This window comes from Manis pentadactyla, chromosome 5, assembly GCF_030020395.1.
Source record: "Manis pentadactyla isolate mManPen7 chromosome 5, mManPen7.hap1, whole genome shotgun sequence".
Lineage (NCBI taxonomy): Eukaryota > Metazoa > Chordata > Mammalia > Pholidota > Manidae > Manis > Manis pentadactyla.
In genome coordinates this window covers 149,973,989-149,997,708 of record NC_080023.1, presented here as the reverse complement: position 1 = coordinate 149,997,708, position 23,720 = coordinate 149,973,989, and the positions used below count along the sequence as shown (strand labels likewise).

Genomic DNA, 23,720 nt, shown 5'->3' with positions numbered 1-23,720 from the left:
CAAGTCTGCACTGTGCGGTGGGGGCGAGTCGGCGCAGGTGGATCCGACACCTCCGAGGGGAGGCGCTCCCGGACGCGGGGACCGCAGGCGACGATGTGGGACGCTTCACTCGGCTGTGACTGTCAGCAAACCCAGCCGGTTTGAAACTTGCTGCTCGCCAGTGTTCACTGTCCGGGGGAGAAAAGGCGAGCAACGAGGAAAACGATATAAATAACAGTCGGGCAGGGTTTTAGTGCTCTTATCCTGTGCCCCGCACCTGGCTGGAGGCCGGGTGACGGCCCCAACGCTGCATCCGCGGGTGAGAGGGAAAGTGGGTATTTTGTGCCAGACCCGGAGCCTCAATTTCGCGTGCTCGAGCCGCGCTCTGTGCCGAGTGCTCATTCTGCCGCGGGTGGCCCGGGAGGACTGCCGGGAGGAAGAAGTCTGCCTGGAACTGAGGCCTTAGCCTTATACAGGGAGGGAAAGCAAGTCAGGCCTTGGGTTCAGCATTAATAAAAGCCTGGAGGCACAAAGGATCTGTCCTAAAAGCTGCTGCGCCTCCACTCTGGCTGGGATTTAATCCATCAGCTATTATAGCTGGTTTATTTGGTCATCTGCCATCCTGTTCTATAGTTTTTTGCTTTTTCCTGTTCTCTTAAGTTTTACATATTTGCTTTTATCTTTTACAGTGATTTGCAAGGCAGAAAGCCTGTTTCTAATTCTGGCGATTGCCTTTATCAAATAAAAATGCAATTTATATTTCACAAATTATTAATAACAAATCATTTTTATATTCCTCTTTGTGTAATGAAAAATGTTAATGTGTCTTTCCATCTCCTGGCCTGCTGCCCTCACACCTATTTATATTTGCCCATTTAATACAGGATGATTAACCCAGCTTTTGTTTACACTTTTACACAATTTTTACACAATTTTGTTTACACAAATTCCTTTTTCAATCAGTGTTTTTGGCTTTTGCCAACCCTTTGTTTAATTAGTATCAATGTCACTGCCAGTTTTTTGTGCTCTGATTTTTCTCTTCCTCATTGGAACCCATCTCTCACTTGACTGGTGATTTCAGGTAGGACTCCTGAATGTTATGTTTTTCTAAGCTTTTTCTCTTGGTGAGAATGCCTTTCTACTGTCTTTACATGCAAATGACATCTTGACTATATAGAATTCTGAGAAAAGTCTCAAACTTTTCCCTAGACGCTCTCCTTATCCCATTGTCTTTTGGCTCTTAAAATGGTAGCAAATACACCAGACACTTATATGTTCTATATCATTAACATCTCAAAAAATAACAATAAGAAAGATGGTAGCAAAGCTGGGCTAGTCTATTAGGTGAGCAATTTGCAGGGTGCTTGTTGAGATTTTTCTTTACTCTCAAGTCATTTTGCCAGTATTAATCTCAGTGTGAGCACTTTCCTATTAATTTTCCAGAAATAAAAGAGGTGTTCTTTTCAGCTTAGAAAACTTTCTTCCTAATATGTTACTGTCCATTCTGTGAATAGATCTCTTTTTTTTTCCCCTCTCCTAAAATTAGCACGTTAGATCACCATTTGTTCTTTTTCTCTGCATTCTGGGAGAGTATCTCATTTTTCTTCACCATCACAGATTTAATTTTCTTCAGAGTCAAGGGTTCTCTTTGTTTTCTCCAATAGATATTTAATTCTGCTTGTTTTGTTTTCCATTCATTTTAGCCAATTTCCATTCCACCTGTCTTGAACTCAACTTAATCCTCATTGTAGCATTCTGTTCCTATTTCATAGAATATGTGGTTTTGCATCTTAAAAACACCAGGATAATAAGAGAATATCTTATCTGACTCTGTTCTAATGCATATGATAACCTGGATAAAGTAGACCATTTTCTGGGATCTGAAATTAAAAAATTAAGAAAGATGTTGAAAACATTATTCAAGAAATATATCCAAAAAATCTCTGGGCTCAGATGGTTTAATGGGAGAATTATCTCAAACTTTTAGTGAATAGATAATCCTCACCCTGTAAATCTGTATCAGAGATCAGAAAAGTTGAAATGCTATTTCACTTTATGAAGCCACAGTTCCCCTTACACCAATTCCCAATAAAGACAGCATAGAATGGCAAACTGCAAACCAGTCGTTCTTATCAGTTAGGGGGGGAAATTCCTAATGACAACTCAAGAAAATAAAAATAAATATTACAGATGAAATTAATTATCCATGAGTTTATTAAATGAGAAAAAAACAAATGGCAGAAAATCATTAAAAATCAATACTCAAAAGGAATCCTCATAATTAACCAGGAACAGTTGAAAATAAGATATAATGTTCTGTGCTATCTTGACATCTGGTACAATCAGGAGGGTGTCGAACTGTCTAACTGAAAGTTGCCCTGACCAATCCTTATCAAATGGACCAGGTGCAGTTCCTGCTTATCTCTGAGTAGTCTTTAGTTCTTTGCCAGCCTGTGGAATTATTCAAACAAGCCAATCACACCCCCTGCAAGGAACCAAGCAGCACACTTCATCCTCTTGCTGTTACAAAGCCTGTCCCCCTCTGGTTGGCTCTCGTTGTTCATTAAATTCTTGAATGCAACACCTGTGTGGCCCTGGGTGGCCAGTGGTGTCCTCCCCTATGCTGTGAGTATTTGTGACTAAATCAACTGCTGTCAATCTCACCTGTCCAGTGTCAGGTGTTATGTTTGGCCATCCCCATAACTCTAGGGTGAGAATCCCTTCCTCACCAAGGGGTAAAGAGGAAGTGATTAAAACAAGAGTCTATCATCTCAATAAATCTGGGAAAATTAAAAAATAAGAGTCTATCAGACTGACAAAAATTCAAAAGACTGATGATATCCCATGTTAGTGAGCCATAGGGAAACAGGAACTCACATGGTTTGGGGGAGTATAAACTGATACAACCTTTTGGGAAGACAACTGGCTGGGTAATATACAAAAATGTGAAAAGTGACTATCCTTGGACCCAGCAATTCCATCTCTGGGAAGAAATGCCATCTGTCTTGCCAATGGGTTTCAGCCCCAGGCAAGTTCGCTATGGATTCAGTGTGACTAAAGAAAATGACAGCAAAACGTTCTTGGGGTGAAAGGGTTATACCCAACTTTATTTCCAGGTGGCAGGTCAGTCACTAAAATCCCGTTCACTCAGAGCGAGTCTGCATGCAGCGAGCCGGTCTCTGCCTCTGGGCCTCTCTGCACAGTTGTCCCGCACAGCCGTCCTCTGGGCCTCTGTCCTCGGCGCTGCCACCACTCCAGCCTCTGCTCTGCTCTCCTGCAGCCTTGCAGCCCTGCCACCGTGTCACGCCCAGAGCACTAGGCGGAGCTTTTATAGAGTCTACAGCCGTATATTGCCCACAGGTGTGCAGTGAGCTAGTCAACCACAGCCAGGTGAGAATCCTGGCCACAGGAACTCTGATTTTATCCACACCATCGCAAGTAATACAGTAGATGTACAAAGAGAGTCACAGTTGCACTGATTGTAATAGCCAAAATTAAAAAATTAAACCTAAATACATCTATTAATAGAAGACTGATTAAATGAATCATAATGCATCCATCAATATGATAAAAAGCTATTTAAAAGAATAACATGGGTGCCTATGTATTGATTTATAAAGACTATGTTAAGTGAAAAAAGCAAGTGGCAGAATCATGAATTCATACTCTACCTTTTCTCTTTTTAAAAGAATATATGTGTACAAGCATAGAAAAGTCTGGAAAGATACACATCACACTTAACAGTGGCTACCTTGAGATGGTGGGATTGCAGGGTGTACGGCAGAAATGAGGACAAGGCACTTCTGTAATGTTTGCATTTTTCAAAATATGTATTACTTTTGTCAAAAAACTTTAAAAATACAAATAAGTTTGGAAGAATGAACAGGTAAGCTGAAAATTCAGGAAGAGCAGACTATTAAGATTTTAAGTATTTGCTCAAAAATTCCTGCTACAATGCAGTTTGCATTCTAGTAAGAGGAGACAAGTAAAATATGCAGTTGATTAGAAAGTGGTAAGTACTAAGAAGTTGAGACTGCTGAAGGATCGCAAAGCTGAATACAGAAGAGGCTCACTGAGGAAGTGACATTCAAGTTAAAGATTTGGAGGGGGAGCAAGCCAAGTGTGAATCTGAAGATTCTAGGATGCAATCATTTTATCTATAATGAGTTGTGGATAAAATGAAAGTTCCTGTGGCCAGGATTCTCACCTGACCCTGGTTGGCTAGCTCACTACACACGTGACGGCAATGCGCCGTTAGTGACTCTATATAGAGAGCCCTGCCCAGTCCTCTGGGTGATACATTGGCAGGGCTGCAAGGCTGCAGGAGAGCGGAGGCCGGAGTGGTGGCAGGACCGAGGCAGAGACTGGGACGGCTGTGCGGGCAGAGAGGCCCAGAGGCAGAGACTGGCTTGCTGCACGCAGACTCACTCTGAGTGAATGGGATTTTAGTGACTGACCTGCCACCATGGAAATAAAGTTGGGTATAACCCTTTCACCCCAAGAACGTTCCACTGTCATTTCTTTGGTCACGTTGAATCCATAGTGAACTTGCCCGGGGCTGAAATCCATTGGCAAGACAGAGTCCTTTTTCAATATTTTCTTGTTTTGTTGCATTCAAGTTTCCAAATAGAAAATGCTACCTAAACATTACTTTAATTTTTAATAAGATCAGTAACTACAAAAGGAGTTAACATTTTTAAAGATTTACCCTCTTATTTTACTTCTGAGTTCTACCCAACCTACAAAGATAATTCTAAATCACAGGGAAAAGACAAAAAAGCTCCCTAATTCATTTTATAAAAAGAGAATAATCTTAATGCCAACATCTGATAAATAACAGAAAAGAAATTGTGTGATTATCTCTTTCCCACTAGCTTGTACCATTTATGTAGACAGGACCGTTTTGAAAAACTTCATATCCTATTTTAAAACTCTGGTAAGCAGAATAATGGCCCCCCCCAAAGATGTCCAAGTTTTAATTTCCTGAACCTGTAAACATGTTAGGTTACATGGCAAAGGAGAATGAAGGTTGTAGACAGAATTAAGGTTTCTAATCAGCTAACCTTAAAATAAGATTATCCTGGATTATTCAGGTGGGCCCAATGCAATCACAAGAGTCCTTAAAAATGGAAGGGGAAGGCAGTAGAGAGTTCCGGATGCAGCCTCCCGATGGGGGATGGGGAAATGTGCCTGTGGAAGAATGGTTAGAGGTTAGCTGGCTTTATAGGAGGAAGGGGGTCAGAGCCAAGGAATGTGGAAAAGAGTATCCGGAAAAAAGCATAGTCCTATCTTGATCTCAGCTCAGTAAGACCCGTTTTGGAATTCTACAGAACTATATAGTAAATTTGTGTCATTTTACCTCACTAAGTTTGTGGTAATTTGTTACAGCGCACTAGAAAACTAATGCAAGCACATAATAATGACACTAAACATACATTTGTTGAATGATGACTGAGACCACAAAAACCCTGGATCTATAGATAGATACATGGGTAAAAGACAGAAACAGATCATTCACAGAATACAAATGGCTAATAAGCAGTTGTAAACATCTTCAACCCTGCTGATATTGAAGAGATGCAAATGAAAACCCATCAGAATAGCAGACTGTTGTGCTCCTTTGGGGTCCTACCCACCAAATTATCCAGATAGGGATTTGGGGCTTCCCTGGGATGACTGGGCAGTGTCCTCTGAACCCCAAATAGCAGGGCAGGGGGTGGGGGGCAGACAAGGCACTTTAATCCATGCTACAATTTGGATGTTTGCACTAAAGTTTTTTATACCTGTGTTTGCTTTATGAGGAAATAAAAACCTCTGAAATTGAGCCAAAAAATTCCTGGGAATGACCACGAAAGGTCTTAGGGGTTATCTAGACCTACATAAAACTGTAACTACACGTTTATGATCCAAGCATGCTGGGGTCTTTCACAAGCTGTTTTGTAAGCTGATGAGCTGATGTTTACACACACACACTGGGCCCATGGAAAGTGAAAGTTAAAGGAAAAAATACAAAAAATTATTGCACTGTATTCTTTTTACCACTATTTTTTACTAATTGCACACTTTACTTAAAACAGAAGATTGGTTTATGCTTTTATGTCCCCCAGGATACCTCTGTAACATTCTTCTTTTCTGTTTTTACATAATTCATGCTTTGTTTATATAATACTAACAAAGAGACTTATTTGTACCTACAGTTTAAACTTCATTGCAAGGTATTTAGAAACAAAATACTTTGGAATATAAGTCACTATCTCACCCACTATCCCAAGTGAGTTTTATTTATTCACATCTATTTGTGAAGCACAATGGTCCTTCGTTCTTAAAGCCCTAAGCAGAATAATAATAAAATGATTATTGCATCATGGAATTACAGTTATGCCCTAATCTTTACTCAACTTTATGGAAATATGCAGACTCCAAAAATGTTACCAGATTTAATTTTTACACAAGTCAGGATAAATCTGTCTGGCAGAAAGCCTTCTTTGCAAACTTAGTACATTATCATTGCTGATAGAAATGTTCGTGGCTAAATGAAACTTCTGTTACCTGCCTTAGGGGCCCAAACTTCCCATGTGTCTTTCAGTTAAAACCATTTGCCAGCTTCTCCTTTCTTGAGTTGCTACTAGCCAGCAGGGACAGTAACTGAGATGTGGAAGAATGAAAATTTCCTGACAGTGATGGATATATGTTCAATAATTTCTCACATATTCATATTTGTTACTATAATCTGTTTTGATATGAGGCAACATGTACAAATTAAAAAGATATCACGATAACTGCCAAACTAGACATCAAGCATGTGTCCACACAGCTGCACTGTTCTGTGAACTGTGAGGTTTAGCTCAACAGCAAAGCACCTTGACTTAGATCTCACTGGACAGCAAAGCACCTTGACTTAGACCCCACGGGTGAGAAACAATTAAAAGAAAGTAAAGCAAGAGAAGTGTTAAATCTATTATTCAGTTACGACATAGTTGGAACATTACTAGCTTTAGTTCTGGTATTGTTATTATGGGTATTTTTTTGTATCCTATGTTAGAAATGTAAGCCAAATTGTAAAAGCATGTAAGAAAGCTAAAATGACTAAGACCAATTCAAGTAAATCCAGCAGGTTATACGCAAAAGGTTATATTTAAATAAGTTTAATGTTATAGCATGAATATTTGGTAGGTTCTCTCACAAGGTTCCCTGGAACATTTTGTTGTAATGAGTAATCAAAAAATTAACCTGCCCAAAATTATGTATGGGGTCAAAATAAATCAAGTAAAGCTATTTTTTTTGGTATAATTAATCTACAGTTACATGAGGAACATTATGTTTACTAGAGTCCCCCCATCACCAAGTCCCCCCCACAAACCCCATTACAGTCACTGCCCATCAGTGTAGTAAGATGCTGTAGAATCATTACTTGTCTTCTCTGTGTTGCACAACCCTCCCTGTGCCCCCGCCCCCACATTATACATGCTATTCGTAATGCCCCCTTTCTTCCCCTCCCCTTATCCCTCCCTTCCCACCCATCCTCCTCAGTCCCTTCCCCTTTGGTAACTGTTAGTCCAAACTGAAGCAATTTTTTCAGTGGCACTACTGTAATCGCAACAGCTCTTGGTACAACTTTGTGGTTATCAAAAGTTATGTATGATACACAACTCTTCATCTAGATACTGTTTCTTGTTCCTTAATGCAAAGGAACAAGCTCTTTAGATCCCTGTTTTTCAAAGTGTATGTTGAGATCTGTCAGTAAGCTATAAAATCAATTTAGGCACCACCAGCAATGAAACAGAATAGAAAAGCAACTATCAACATACATCAAATCAGGAAAGGGGAAGAAGGATGCTGTGAAATTCTTGCTTTAGTTATCTCTGAATATTATGCCCACATGCATATATGTACCCAGTCTCTAGTGTATAACTGATTTCTTACGAAGAGATGCTGTCAAAAAAGTTTGTGAAAAACACAGCCTTAGTGGAACAGTCTTTGCCAATTTTGGGGCTAGGGTTTGGACTGGATGAGTAGGGGCATACACTCATGAAGGCTTGAAGTTGGTGCCCTTGAACAGTACACTGGGTGTGGAGGGAGAAGCTCATGGAGTAATGGTGATCTGCAGATATGACTGCCACAGTTTAATAAATCAGTTACTGATTCAAAACTAATTAAGTAAACATTCCCCCCCACCCCAGCTTCACCAAATATAGCCCAAATCGCCGGGATCAGAAGACACTGCCCTCCCAGCTAAGCCCCGACCTTCCTTTCCACCCCATCTCCCTGTGCTGCAGCCTTTCCTTCTACTACCCAACACTCCACATGCCCTCTGTGAACCAAAGGCCTTTACATTCTCCACACCTGTCCTCCCCTCAGCCTGGAAGGCCTCTCATCCTGAGCCTCAGTCCCTTTTGTATATTATGTAGATTAACATCACTTCCTCTGCCTCTGCTTGTGCATGGGGCCATGATTTGCTCACTGTAGTTTCCTGGTATGCTTAGCGTCCTGCCTCCCCATAGATCACGTTAGTGTCTTGTTTTTTAAAACACACTAAGGATATGTTAAATAATTTCTGTGTTAGAGATCCAACGTGCATCCTGCGCCGGTGCCACTCTGTTGGCTTGGGGGAGTCACTCAGCTGCCACGTGAAGTGACTACTGGCAGCCTCAAGTGGCTCACTTTTTAGCCCCTCTTCTTAGGTTTAGCATGAGCCAGTGTTCCCTGAGGTCATCTGGGGCTCCCTGTATTTAATTGTAAGCTTTTTGCTATGGGAAATTTTTAACATGATACTAGACGAGTATAACCTCCATGTACCCATTACCCAGTTTTAGTAATTTATCAACTCATGACCAATCTTGTAAATAACCATTTTGAAATAACAAGTTGTACTGTATGGCTCTCAACCATGGGCATGTCAATAATAGGCCTGGAAGGTCCATAAAAAAGAGAAGTTGTTATAGAACCAAACTGAACCAGAATGGACTCCACTGGGAGCAAGTGGTATCACAATAGACCTGCTGGGCTGGGCTGAAGAGATAAGGTTTTCATGTTGAAGAGAACAAGACAACAAGCATTTTGAGAGTTACAAAAATAAAAACTTATCTGATTGTTTGGAGCCAACAGCCTAGTTTCTAGGGAGAAAAACCTAACCATGAGAAAGGGGCCACACAATGGGGAAGGACTCAGATGGGATCACAATGAAGTCCTGGGCCCCTGACTCTAAGTCATGTATCTCTATCTTCAGCCACCTGAGATAATTGCCCTAGCATTCCAGAATAATTGAAAACTGTACCCTCAGAGAGAAATGAAAACAAAAATAGAGCTAATAAATAAGCCAAGGTAAATCCATGGTACTGAAATGTTTATAATCAGTTTCAGTGTTACATGTACAGAACAGGAGTATAATCTTTATAGTACTATGTGTGTCTGGTCTATTTTTTAAGGTGTAAAAGCATTTAAAATAATTTCATGTATTACATTTGGGGGATTTAAATGTTTAGAAGCATTTAAGTAATGTTTAAATACCTGAAAAATTGTAGGTGGTTAAACCTGAAAGTTTACTTTTTTTTTTTATTTGTGAAAGCGGTTTGTACATCTTTAGAAAAATGTTAACTGCTTACTATCACAAGATCTGTTCATTTGATACATTATTAGATTAGGAGATCAATCACTAAATAATGTACAAAGGGTCATAGTTTTTTTTCTTCCACACTAAGCCCTTGGGATATAAACAATCTTAGGCAGCTTCTAGGACATGAGAAAGGGATGTGCCTTTTCCCCACTCCCGGCTGTTGGCAGTGTCCTAAGGGTGGAATGAGGGGCTGGGGCTGCTACAGCCATCCTGCTGGCATGCGGATGGCAGTGGCTGAAGACAGTTGAGGAAAGGATGGGAGAGACCTGGAGCTGCTGTCTTGCTCATCGAGAAGCCCATTTCAGTGGGGACTTAAATTATTTACAATTTTATGGCCTGCCTCTCCACTTCACTCCCACCTCCTTCACTGGCTCTCCACCTTGGCTGCACATTGCAATCTCCCACTGATGCCCCCTGGGTCCCACCTTTAGAGATTCTGATTCAAATGACCTAGGATGCAGCCTGGCATGAGACTGTCAAAAACTCCTCAGGTTATTTCTAAGAGCAACCAGGGCTGAGAAAGGCTGCTTTAACTCTAAGCCATCTCTTCTTCCGCCTTTGTCATTTTTGTTTCTGTCACATTCTGTTTCTTCCCTCTCCTACTAGACTGTGGGTTCTCAGATAGCTTTCCAAAAAATGTATGTGGCCCTTCCCAGTCTGGGTGACAAGTGCCTGTTGCTGACAGAAACAGCAGTCACACCTTACTTGGAATTTAGGTTCTATAGTTAATGCTTATGGCACCAAATGATTCCAAATCACCCGACAATACCTCAGAAAGACTCCACCCTGGAGCCCGATGTCCTGTCTCCCCATCACCATCCACAACAGACAGTTTCCTCCAGGGTGGCAACAGAAAGGCAACTCCTCCACCAGGCAGCAGAGGAAAGTAGGTGGTTTATGTTTAGGGGCCATCTTGCATTAAAAAAACCCCACACTTAAACACATGCCTCACCCTCAGCACAGCAGGCTGCTCGCACCATGCACAGCCCACAGTCAGTGGAGTGACTGACCCCGCAGGAGATACACATCTCCCATCTCACACCCACTCCTGAGCATATGGCCCTTACATCCACCAGTGGGTGGAATCACCCACACCACTTAAACTTTTTGTCAAGGATGCAGAGCTGAATTCATGTGATGTACTTTAAGGAGCATGTCTCTCCAGCATGCAATTCTACCCAGCTCAAGCAGGTCCTCCCCCTCCTTCTACCTGCCCCACAAGCGGCTGGCTCAGCCTCCCTCCCTCCCAGACTTCCCTTCTGCCCTCTTAAAGAATGATGTTCCCTAGGACTCTATCCTTGGCACTTCTCTTAAACTTTCCTAGTGGCTCTCCAGTCTCCTTAGGGCTCCTAAATCCATATAGAAAACAGTGAGACTTCCTTCCCCAAGGTGGGGACATGTGACCCAAGAGGTTTCCCATTTTTACTCTGAGAAGGGGAGGTAAGGATAGAAAGACCTCATCCAGGCTTTGGAGGCTGGGCTTGCAGGGCACAAAGGAACAGAGTAAATGCTCAATTTCTTTTTTTTTTTTTTTTTTGAGTGAATGCATGCATGATAAGAATGGAACTTCCATCTGCCTCCATAGGGCTCTTCTCCCCCAACTCTCACACATATTCTGAGGACTAGATTTTACCTGTTCATCTGGGATCCCAGGCCAGGCCTTCTGCCACACAAGCCACACCAAGCTCAGCAATGCTCACAGGCCTTTAATCTATAGCTGCCTGGCCACAGTTCATCCCTTCCTCAGGATGATGGGAAAGTATAAAGAGGTATGGCCAGGTAGGCCCTGCCAGCTCTGAGTCCAAGAGGGAAAGGCTAGGTCAGGCTGGGGCCTGGGCAGTGGGTTCCTGGCCCCAGGCAACGAGGGAGTTGCTGGCCTGGGCAAGCTCGGCGATGGATACTCGGCCTCGCTGTCGGATGAAGTTAGCCACAGCAGCCAGTTCCTCTGGGGTTATGTAGATGAACTTGCCCCGGTCGTCAATCACACCTGTAGGGACATGCAGGCTGTGAGGCTGGGGCCTCCTGGGCTCTCCCCACATGGCCTGAGAAGGCCCTCTCATTCCTCCACAGCTGCATGAGAGCCCTCCAGGCCCGCTCACCTGGCCTCTTCTGGCTGCATCCAGACCTGGCTAGGTGAGTCAAATCAGGCAATGTGCCTGTCCTTGGCCCCCAGAACCATCCCCAGGCCTCAGCACGTCCTCCTTGTAACTGGATCCCGCTGCTCAGTGCCCCTCCCTGCATACTGCCCCTCCCCCACCACCGGGGCACCCAACCTGTAACAAGTCCCTACAGGCCCCTGTGGCTCGGCACTCCCTGAGGCAGGGCCTGTAGGGGTGGATTCTCCTACTCTCACCTGTCAGAGTCCCCTCAGCAAGCAGGTCCTGGATGCGGTTTATGGTGTCCTATGAGGAGAGTGATTCTCAGGCGCTGCCATCCCCAGAAAAGGCACCTGCAGGCTCAGCCCTCCCACCACAGCCAATCTCCTCTCTCCCTCTCATGGCCATCCCACAACAGGACTCCACGCTTTTCCTTCGGAGGGCCCTGGGGAGAAGGGGCAATGGTCCCGGGACCCTGCAAGACCCCCAACGAAGGTTCTCTCCTGGCCAGGAGAGAAGCGGTGTGACATCTGGCTGCAAAGGCTGGTACAGTCTGTTTGTAAGAGAGTTGTCAAAGTAACTGGATTTGAGCTGCTTTGGTTCCAGGGCCTGCTGGAGTGATGTGGTTTGTACTTTTCTTTTTCCTCCCTGTCCGTTCTTCCAAGTAGTAGAAAGGCTCCCTGAGGTGCCAAGAGATTCCCACACTCTATTCACTCTTGGCTGGGGGCACGAAAACTCTCCACCTTTAGGGCAGGCCCACTCTTGGAGAGTCACACAGACCCCATGGCCACACTCCACATAGCAGGCCACCTTCCAGGGCTTACCTGAGTCCGCAGGCCCACCTGGGAAGCCAGATCTTCCAAAAGGACAACCTTGGACTGCTACAAAGAGAGGGGGAAGAGGGAGTGGTGGAAAACCTCCTCAGCACCAGAAGCCTCAGGTTTACATGCCAACCTGCTCTGTTGGATAGACACAGGGCAGATTCCTATAGGAGAGCCTTGCTCCCCTCACACACTCCCTCCTTCCCACAGACACACACATTCTTGTTTCTCTGCTTGCAGGGAGGGGTCTGCCCCAAACCACCACCTGACCTGAGGACTACCTGGAGACAGAAACACATGGACAGCTAAGCACAGCTGCCACTATCTCCTCTGCATCCAGCCATATCTTTTTAACATCAGGGACAGGTTGGAAAGGAAAGCACCATGGACATGAAGGCAGGAGGTGACAGTCACCGAAAGCTATTTTAAAAAACTGTCACCGTGACTTGTGTTTGCTAGGACCTGCGAGGACAAGTCCAGAAGGTGTGGGGATGCAATGGTTAACAAGATATAGCTCCTGCCCTTATGCTCACAGCCCAGCCAGGGAGACAGGCGAGGATGTGGACAAGGAGCCAATAAAAGGCCCAATGAGCCAGGGTCTCCATAGAGGCAGTACAGCTCATTCCTTCCTCGCCTTTGCTCACTACCCCTCAGCGTGGAGCTCCCCACAACCCTGATACACCCACACTTCTCTTCACCATCCACTTCGTACCATCTGAGGCACTGAGCCCACCCTTCAAATAACTGTGGGTAACACTGCTCAGTGCTTTCCGCGCATGGCCACGTTTTCTGTGTTTCCTCAGTAGAAACTTCAGTTCCCAGGGGTGCAGCCGAGGGTCCACTGCGGGGTCCTACACATGCATCTGCCCCTGCTTCTCCCATAGACAGCGTATGACACAAGAGAAAGTACTCTTTTGTGTTTCTGTGAATCTTCCTTAGAAAATGAGCTGGAGGAGGAGTGACACAGTGACACCTCCCGGCTGCAGATGGCATGTGACTGCTTAAAATGCCAAACCCAACGTGCAAGCAGGGAGGCAAGTAAGTGGCAGTGGGGCCAGGGGGTGGGCAAGCCCAAGATGGCCTGGCCAGCCAGCCTCTACCTACAAAGCAGGGAGTGGACGCTGGGCTCTCAGTGACAGCTCAGAGTGGGAACACAGAGTCACCCCAGGGGGTCCCTGAAGACCTGGCTTGAGGGGCTGCGGAGCAAAAGTGTGCTTGGAAAAATAAACAAGTAAACCCAGCTCTGGTCAGAAAAGATAGTGGACTGACAAGAGCAAGCTAGGCCTACACCTCAGATAAACTATGCTGGGCACAGAATGTGCCTCCTGTTCTGAAACCCTAAGATGAGAAGGCTCTTTCCCTTGAAGCCAGGAGGAAAGCAGAAGGGCTGAATTGGGAAGTTCTCCCTCTCCCTACAGATAACAGCTCCAGTATAATCAACCAGCACAGGCTTAAAGGACCTGGAAGGTCCAGAAGAATCTGCAGAAACCCCAGAAAATGGTCTCTCCAGAGAGATGGACCTGCCTGGGGGCCTTTTCTCAGGTCTCTGCAGAGAGAAGGGGAGCTGAAGCTGATGCAGGAGGGTTCCTGGAGAAGGACACAGGACCACGTTGCTGCCCACTGGATGGCAGGGTGAGTTCCAAACAGCAGCAGGGAAGTGTGGGAGATGTCCTGCCAAGGGCTGCAGCCCTCAATCAACTGTGCCAGGGTGGAGAATGGGCTCCACCAGAGGGGAATGGTCACAGCCTGAGGGAGCTTCCTCCCTCTCTGGAACCCTGGCCTCAGTCTGTGAGCACCCCCCTCACTGCTGGGAGGAGTCTAAACGCTGCTCTCTTCGGGAGAGGTGGGGGGAGGATTATGCAAGCCCTGGCTCCTTGGCACCCCCTGGTACCACCCCCACCACCGCCCCCGCTCCCTCTGTACTCCTTTCCTAGGCCGCCTCTGCACCTCTGAGCTGCACTTAAAAACCTCTCCCCTCATCGCATCCTTCGTGGGAGAGAAGTTGCTTAGCAGCAAAGCAGAGCAGGACGTGCTTACGCAGCCTGGAGCAGCATCCGGGCGGCCTGTACTGCAGCACAGACAGAAGGGGAACATGCCGCCCCACCCTAGGTTCCAAAGGAAACATTGTCCTGTTTCCCCAGAAGCCCCAAGTTCTCATGGCAGGGGACGCTTGTTTCAACTCAGCAGAGCCTCAGTGTGACAGCACTGACAGAAACACATGTGAAGAAACTTGAAAACACAGTGACTCACTGAGCGTGGGGTCTGAAGAGCAGGGAAACTGTCAAATCTTGAGCATGAGGAAGCAATCAAAGGCTCGTGCCTCCCACACAGACAGGTCCTTCACCTTCAGGGTCAGAGAAGAAGGGCCTCTCCTCGCTGGGACCCTGGCAGCTCAGCCTGTCAATTCCCCTGCCCACTCCTGCATGAGCCGGAGTGGAACACCTACAACTCGTTGCCTCTAGGCCCTGAGAATGCACAGCCACACACACGGCGCACAGGCAAGGCAGGGAGCTGATGCCCAGGTTTTGCTCTGCAGCTTCTCACCTTAATGTAGCTGATAAACTCTGTCAGGAAGCTGTGGGACTAGAGGAGCAGAGAAATCAGGGTGAGAGTCCACCTTGCAGGGGCCATGCAGGTCAGTGCCCACCCGCCTGCCCGTGCCTGCCTGTGTGCCTCCCCAACCACCTTTATGAGCAGCAGAGCCTCCCGCTGTGAGGGGGTCAGAGGTGCCACCTCCCCTACGGACCAGGCCTCCAGCTGCCCCTCTGCCTCACTGCTGGACCAGGGAGGCAGGGGAGGAGCAGGGGTTGTCTGGGATGGGGCGGCCAGCCTTGGTGGACACAGAGAGGGGCTTGCCAGGGGAGGGGGTCCCACCTGTTCTTCAGTCATGGTCTCGCCCACACCCTCCTCTTCTACCACGAAGGTCTCCTTCAGTTTCAGGTACTCCTCATGCTCCCGCTGGGCCTGCTCCTCCCGGGCCTTCCTCTCCTCCTCCTCCTGTGGACACAGAGGAGGCAAGGGTCAGGTACTCTGGGGTGGGTGCCCACCCAATGCTGTTCTTGTCTTTGCTGCTCCAGAAGAGCACCGGGGCATACAGTTCAGCTGTTTCTCAGAAGCAGAGCTCCTTTAAGAGCCTGACCTCCTTGGCCCCCAAACTAAACGTGAGCAGAGGCCTGTCTTATCAGTTCCATCCCCACCCAGACAAATGCTGCTCAGCCCTCTCTTGGCAAACCCTGCCGTGACCCCTACCCACAATATCCTCCAGTCTCCCTCTCACCGTGGCATGCCCAAACCCCGTGAACAAACACCAGGCTCCACTTCTTCGCTGTCACTCACCCCTCTGGCCCACTCCAATTTGGCTTCTGAAACTTGGCTCCACTGAAACAATGGGTAGTATTGCCCACACCCTCTATCCCACCAAGCCTGAGGCATGACCTCAGCCCCCAGCCCTGTGCTCTCAGGGCGCTGGGCAGAGCTGAACAGCCCCTCTTCCCTCCTTTAGCTTCCAGACCCCACCCTCTCCTGGCTCTCCTCCTGCTCCCTGCGCTACTCCTCCCGCCTCCTCCACCACTCAGCGCAGACCCTTCTCCTCTCCTCTTTCTCAGGCTGCCTTGTGGTGCCCACAACATCAACAACCATCTCCTTCCTGGTGCCTCTGCCCAAACGCTCCGTCCCAACCATGAATGCCCATGTGACACACCTATGGGCCACCTCACAGGTCCCTTAGTTGAGTTAGTCCCAGAAAGACCCTACAGTCTACTCCCCACCCATCTGGTCCTCCTCCTGGGTCCCCAGCTCAGGAAGCCACAGCACCCGGCCAGATGTCTTGGGCAGAAGTGAGGTCCGATCTCTGACTTCTTCCTTTAAGTTCTGGAAAACATCTCAGTCCATCCATGCTGCTCGATTACCACCACCACTTAGTGCGCTAGCCTCCCCCAAATCCAACCCACCACTCAGAGCTCTAAGAAAGATCTTTTTAAAACATGAAGCTAAATCTGGGAGAGTGAACATACAAGATTACTCTGGAGCATCTTATAGTGCCAAAAAGTAAGAAAGTACTCAAAAAACAAAATAATAGGGTCTGTCAAAAGTACACAGAGAACTCCCAATGACCAAAATTGGAATAATCTAAGCAAGAAAATAAATAAGACAGTACTGGATAAGAACACAAAGTACAAAATAAGTATCTGTATGCCCACATAGATATAAATGACTGACTGAATATATAAATAGAAAAACTAAGTCTTATACAAAACAATCTCAAATACTTTATGTAGATACTCTCCTCTTGAGGAGGTGGACCCTAACTCCCAGCCCTTATAATGGACTGTGCAGTGACTTGTTTCTCAAGTATGAGAGTGGGGAGTAACATTACAGTGGGGAAATGTGGCAAGTACCACCTCAGCCAGGCGAGGAAGGTTAACATCAAAAATGGTAAGCCAAGCTGATAACATGTACATTGGATGTGTTGCATTGAGGATGACACTTCACCTATGGTCTTCCTCTCAGAACTCCATAACCTCGGTCTAACCAGAAGGAAAGAAACACCAGCTAAATGCAAACTGAAAGACATTCTACAAAATACTTGCCCAGTACTCCTCAAGACTGTCAAGATCATCGAGAGCAAGAAAAATCTGAAAAAATGTCACAACCGAGAGGAGACTTGAGATATGAGAACTAAGTATAACGTGGTATCCTAGATGGGACCCTGGAAAAGAAAAAGGATACTGGGGGAAAACAATTGAAATCTGAATAATCTCTGGGGTTTAGTATCAATATTAATTTTGAGAAATACACCACAGTAAGGTAGAACATTAATAAAAGGGAAACTGTGCGGGGAGAAGAGCCCTGGGATATTTAAGGCATATTAGGCAGGACTGATATTCTGAAAGGTGAAAAACTCCCTGGGCTAATGCCTCCCTTCTGCTGTGTCCTGGCCCATTTGCTATAGTTTCCACAGCCAGGCTTTCTATCACCCAGTGTCCCTGGACAACAGGGCCAGCCAGAGGTCAAAGGCACTGTGGGGTTCTCCCAGCTGGAGCAGCCTTGGCTCTCACCCTATATACACATCACATCTTTGTGATTTTCCTTTCTTGGGACACTGGTTCTGAGAAGGAAAGAAGTTTCTGGCAAACAAATGCTTATTAACTACCTTCACTGCAGTGGCCTCCCTTCCCTGAGCAACTCTTCTATGCCAGGCCCTGGCTCAGGAAAGGTCCACCATCTCTTACATGATCTTTAAAAACTTCAAACCCGCAGGATCCAACTCCCCCCTTACCTCTCTGACCCCTCTCCTTGCTTACTCTGTTCCAGCCATTGTCACAGACTCAATTTTCATCAGATGCTCCGGGTATGTTCAATGAATCACATGCACAGACATCCCCTTTAGGCTCTGGTTTTCAGCAGCAGCTTTATGCAAGCTACATTTAGAACCCAGGAACCTAATAAACCAGGCCCAACCCCTGTACATGGTGCATGGCCCATCTTCTAGGCTGACAGTGCTGGGGAGCCACATGGGAAGCAAGGCTGCTTGGCCAGGAATCAGAAGTCAGGATGGGGGTCTGCCTCACCTTCTGTTCCTCTGCCAGGCGAAGCCGCTCCTCCTCTTTCTTCCATTCTGCCTCACGCTGGGACTCGAGACGTTTCCGCTCTTCACGCTCAGCCTCCTCTGCCTAGAGAGAGGACTTCATTGGGGGCACATCCTCACCCACAGCTAGAGCGTGCCCACGTCCCACACAGGCCAGGGCAGGAAATGCCTGGGTCACACCACTGACCAGGAGGGGCTGCAGGAGACAGAGTGAGGCAAGCAGCAAACACCAGCCTAGTGCGCGAAAAACCCTGAGGGGGCATCTGCCATAGAGGACAGGGAAGGCAGGGCCTCTTCCCATTTTCCAGAGCTGCACCCCACCCCTCCTGCTTGCCTCACGCTGGGCTTTTCGTGCTTGTTTCTCCTCCAGCTTCCGTAGTTTCTTGGCTCCAATTTTCCCTGATGAGTAAGTTTCCACTGGCTTCTCAGTGCCTGCTTCCTCCTGGGCTGAGCATGGTCAGAGAAAGACACTTCAGGTCCTGGCCAAAAGGACAGATGCTGGTGGATCCCTCTGTTCCTCTCTTCATGGGGGATCCCCTCCCGCCCACCTGCAAATGTCACTTGCAGCTCTGCTCACCAGAAATTCTGCCAGAAATTCACACTCTCAGTGTGTATGTGTGGTGAGAGAGAAGAGTATGGATATGTGCATGTGTGTGCGTATGTCTGTGTGTGAGTGTGTGTTGGGGGTAGTGAGGGAACCATGGGGTTCCTTTTCATGCTGATAGTCACAGAGTGGGTATCTGAAAATGACACACAGGGCTGTTTGGCCTTAAAGAGTTCTCTGTTTCTGTCTCGGAGCCAAACCTCAGGGAACGATGGCTCCATAGAGAAATTTATGCTCACCTCAAATCTGAAATCATCCTCACTGTGTTCAGGAACTGCTGAGGGTTTGGGGTTCAGCCCCTCGCCAGGGTTATCCCTTTGTCCCACCAGACCCAGGCCAAAAACAGCCCTAACCCCAGGACTACCTAAAGGCAGGGCCAGCTAAAAGCTAAAGACCCACTGATGCCTGAGCAGCAAGGATGTCTGACCTCAAGTCTGAGACAAGGAGATGGTAAAAATGAAGAATTCTTTTTGAGCCAAAGGGGCTAATTCCCAAGGATTTGAGGGCAAAAGCCCAGATGCCCCCTCCTCAGGCTCAAGCCAGTTGTTGAGCACCGGAGAAGAGATTTTCTTTCCCATAAGCCTAAGGGCTCTGTTGGGTCTCCCAGCATGAAGGATATGAAGGCCTTTGCCAACAGTACATTTCTATCTCCCAACCCTTCTAGGGTCAGGGGTGGCCCTTCCAGGAACTGCAGAAGCTCTTGGCCGGGCACTCTAGCCCTAGGGTGCGGGCCTTAGAGAAAAGTGAGGCCCTCAGAAAGAGTGCTGGGATATAAGGAGCAGATTGAGGAACTTTCTGGACAATCTGAAGACACCTGCCCTCCTACTTGGACACTGAGAGCCACGATGAAGGAAGAAAGGCCCAGCCCAATGGAATAGGGGTCAGAGTCTGTTGGTTCTCAGAACCAAAGGTCAGGTTCTAAGTCTCTTTCAACCCCATCTTGTGGCTCCCAGACATCCCTCCCACACTGTGGTTTCATACCCCACACTTCTACCCAGCTTTGGGGATCTCCTCACCCTTTAATCCAGTACCTTGCTCCTCCCAGGCTGGGCCCCTCTTACCTGGGACAATGGCCTCCTCCTCGTTCTCATCCACCTCTGCCCAGGCCACCCGCTGGGCTCGATGCTGTGCCTGCAGACGGCTGCCCAGGTCCCTCCGACGCCGGGGTCTGCCTGCTGCTCTCTGCTCCTCAGGTTCCACGGTCCGAGGCTGGACCACTGAGCCTGCTACTACTGGCTCCTCCTCATTGTGTAATGGCTCTTGGCTGGCTGTAGGGAAGAGAGGAACCACAACACTGTTCAGCAGCCAACCCACCTGATGGCAGAGGAGCAGCATCCAGAAGCCACATCCTCCTCCACTCAACTTCCTCCAGGCTCCTTCTGCCCATAGCATAAAGCCTCAACTTCTTAAGCTAAGACCTTTACAACCCAGACCCATACGTTGGTTCTATGCAGCAAGTTCACCCCTTTCCTCCTATCTGTGTTGATATCTTTCTCTTCCCTCAAAGCCCCACCTTTCCAGCTGGCCTGTCAGAAGAGTTCCACCCTGAAAGATGGAGCTGAAGCCCTACTTCATCCAGGAAGCCCACCTTTACCTCTCCAGACCTCATCTTTTTTTTTTGGTATCGTTAATCTACAATTACATGAGGAACATTATGTTTACTAGACTCCCCCCATCACCAAGTCCCCCCCACAAACCCCATTACAGTCACTGTCCATCAGCGTAGTAAGATGCTGTAGAATCACTACTTGTCCATGTAAGATAAATTCTAGCCGGAATAAGCAGGCAAAGAGAGGCAACAAAGGGCCAGGTACTTTATTTAAATACCGGGAGAAGTCACCCGGGGGTATTTAAATAAAGTACCTGGCCCTTTGTTGCCTCTCTTTGCCTGCTTATTCTGGCTAGAATTTATCTTACAGTCCAGACCTCATCTTAATGTCCACTGCAGGACGGCTTTTATTTCTTGCCTAACACAACCTGCCATGGTTTTATCTGGCATCCCAGATAGAGAGCTCACATGGCGAGCTGAGTCTTCCCTTCCAGGAATATTTGTTGAATATCCGCCTTACCTCAGCTTCTCTTACCCTGCCCTTGAAGCATGCAGGTACCGTGAAGCAGCTTGTGGGCCCAGGGAGGGGGAGGGACATATACACAAACTCATATGCTGATGAGAAATTGGGGGTGGGGGGAAGTGTGATGAGGGTAACTATTCTGTGTTCTGGCCAATGAACGACATGGACTTCTGGTCGGGGTGCAGAACTGGGAGGAGGGTGCATGGGTGCTCTCCTTGACGGGGAAGGAGAGAGCCTCAGGAGTTCCTTGGAGCTGCCTCATGCTCAGTCCAGCTCGTAGGTAGGAACAAAACACTCTGGTGCCTCCTTGGCACCTGCTCTGCAGCCAGCCGGGGAGGGATGGGAAACCCGAGACCTCTCCCATGGACACAGACGGGCTAGCCCCTGTGAAGGATTGGAGTGTGTCTACCAGGGCCTGACCCCTCTGCGTCCGGAGGTCTGCAGTGCCAAGTGGCAAGGACAGGGATGGGTTTTTGGGAGCGGGGAGGAAAGTCTAGTGGTGCGAGCTGGGATACGTCCGTCCTCCGACGCGCGCGTATGCGCATGCGCGCAGCCCGTCAGACGCCCCGCAAGCGCAAACCAGCGTGGAGATGGTGGTCAGCTCAACGGGCAGGCCGGCGCATGCGCAGGAGCAGTGGCTCGACAGCCTACAAAGGTTCAGGAGGCCCGGGGACGCGGCCGTACAGGTCCCTGCGCGGCGGCCTTTCTTACCTGCTGCTGCCCGGGCCCTGAAGCGAGTTAGGAAGAGGATAAGGCAGATAAGCAGAGCCGCCGCCACCAAGTACACCACGGGGGCCACCATGACGACGGCTTCCCAGCAGAACCAGCACGTCCACCCAGAAGCCCGGGATCTCCCAGTCCCCGCCCAACGCCCATGTGACCCCTCCCATAGCCCTTCTCGGCTCCGCCCACCACTCGGGTCCCTCCGCAGGTCGCAGGCAGCGCAGGATCCTTAATTTTTTACTTTAAAATTAATTTGGGGGACGTAGAAGAAATATAACGTTGGGTGGGAGTTATTGCAAAAGGTTATATGCAGTGCGACAACATTTATATATGTTTTTAAAACACTAAACAATAACACATAGTGTTTTTGCGACATACACATGTGGAAAAAGTACAAAAAGATGCTTGGGAATGGTACACACCAACTTCAGGATAAAGGTTACCTTTGAAGAAGGAAGATGATGAATTAAGGGCACAACTTAATCTGCATCAGTGACGTTGATTTCGTTAAAAGGCGAGAAGGAGGGACTTAATCTATTTAAACTGTGATATATTTTTATATTCAGACCTAAAGCTAACAAAGTTAGCTGTATGAGAATTAATAATCCAGATTCCATAGTAAGCACTTGAGTTTGAATATCCATTGGGAATTTAGCTTTCCCTTTAATTCCAGAGAATCTCCCAAAAATCAGGACGAATTATACCTCGATAAAGCTGTTTAAAACAAAGCTGGGAGCAGGACGTAGTCTCAAGATTTTTTAAAAAGCAAATAACAAGTGTCGGGAATTTGCTATTACAGTAGTATGAAGCTTTTTGTGTGAGTGATAACAAATGAAGATCGAATAAGGGTTAGATTTGGGAATATAGAGCAACACGTTAACAACATACACCACATTGGAATGGTGGGAATTTAAGCATCTATTTTATTCTAAATTTGGAATGTTTCATATTTTGCATTTTAAGCTAAATTTTAAACAAGCAAGCAAAAAGCCCAGGATAGGTGAAATAAAAATAGCAAATATTGGTAATTGTTAGTTAGGTGATGGGTATATAAAAGGTCATTATATGCTGTTTTCTATTTTAAGTTTGCCATTCTTGTGTAAGTTTGAAATTTTCCATAATAAAAAGTTTTATTAGTAAAAATCAAGGCTTTATATACATTTTTGTGTGTAATTTGCAAGTGCACAGAAAGTTTTGTGGAAGGTCAAACTAACAAATTGTCAATAGAGATACCACTTTTATAACTTTCATTTGAAGTTCCCAGAGTCCTGGCCCCCAAGCATGGCACTTCAGGTTTTTGGACGGGGTGGGAGATGGCAATGAGACTAACAGTGAGAAAGCTGCTACTATGCTGTAAGAACAGAATAGAGCTGGATTTACGACAGTAGCAGTGTAGTTGGAGAGGAGGGGACTGATTCAAGGACTACTTCACAGGAAGGATTGACAGGACCTAACAAGCCCTTGCCCTCCAAATGACAGCAAGAATCATCCTTCTTTGCTTAACTGGGTTCCCCTCAAAGTTGGCAGAGATTTCCTGTCATATTCCTTCTAAAGGTGGTAAAAATTCATGTATTTTAACTCTAGCACACTGTTTAATGCATGTTTAATGCATGAAAGACTCATGTAATCCCCTTTTATGTTCAGAGCAACTAAGAACTTGACTATCTTTTTATATCTGCGTTTATCATTTAAGCCAATCAATCAAGACATTTCTTTTTTGTTTTGTTGTTCCCTAGGACTTCTGTTACTGCTACCAAGAGTCCTGACCAAATATCACACATACACAAACTTTTGCATACAATTTTGGGTATTCATATATCTCCCCCACCACCCTCCCACCCCCAAGCTCTTAGACTCCAAGCTTTCAGACTTAGAGTGAGGTCTATCTAAAATGAATACCCACTCACAATACTCCCTCCTTAATAACTCTTCATGCACTCCTGTAGCTTGCTGGGTGATTGTCCAGGCCTCCGCAACCTTGGTGGTTCCCCCAGCACCCAGTGCTCACAGGATCGTTGTACTGACCATAACATGTGGTGCTTGTCTGGGTGGTACACTGGGTGTACATCCCCGGCAAGCTCCTCCTAGCCTGAGGCTGTAGTTGAAACTCTCAACAGCCAGGAAGACAGCTTTGTGGGGGGAACCTCCTCTGCCTTTCCACCTCCTGGAGATTCTCCATGATGTCATGAAGATAGAAGCCAAATGACATGGGGTTGGGGACAGCA

General features: G+C 46.9%; 1 protein-coding gene across 1 annotated transcript; it reads right to left on the bottom strand.

The window, feature by feature from the left end:
• Positions 1-11,283: 11,283 nt before the first annotated feature.
• DDRGK1 (DDRGK domain containing 1) lies at positions 11,284-21,647 on the bottom strand. The gene is made up of 9 exons (XM_036924642.2): positions 21,484-21,647; positions 19,762-19,968; positions 18,431-18,543; positions 18,080-18,181; positions 15,384-15,506; positions 15,054-15,092; positions 12,513-12,569; positions 11,946-11,994; positions 11,284-11,579 (listed from the first exon to the last, which is right to left on the bottom strand). Exons 1-9 carry the CDS (start codon positions 21,572-21,574, stop codon positions 11,413-11,415), a joined length of 948 nt encoding a protein of 315 aa, XP_036780537.1. The 5' UTR covers positions 21,575-21,647; the 3' UTR covers positions 11,284-11,412.
• Between the last annotated feature and the right edge of the window lie 2,073 nt (positions 21,648-23,720).

Coding starts and splice junctions, on each gene's coding strand:
- DDRGK1 (XM_036924642.2), bottom strand. CDS start 21,574: ATGGTGGCCCCCGTGGTGTACTTGGTGGCGGCGGCTCTGCTTATCTGC. Junction 15,093..15,383: donor AGACCATGACTGAAGAACAG/GTGGGACCCCCT, acceptor CTGCTCCTCTAG/TCCCACAGCTTCCTGACAGA. Junction 11,995..12,512: donor AGGTGGGCCTGCGGACTCAG/GTAAGCCCTGGA, acceptor CTCTCCTCATAG/GACACCATAAACCGCATCCA.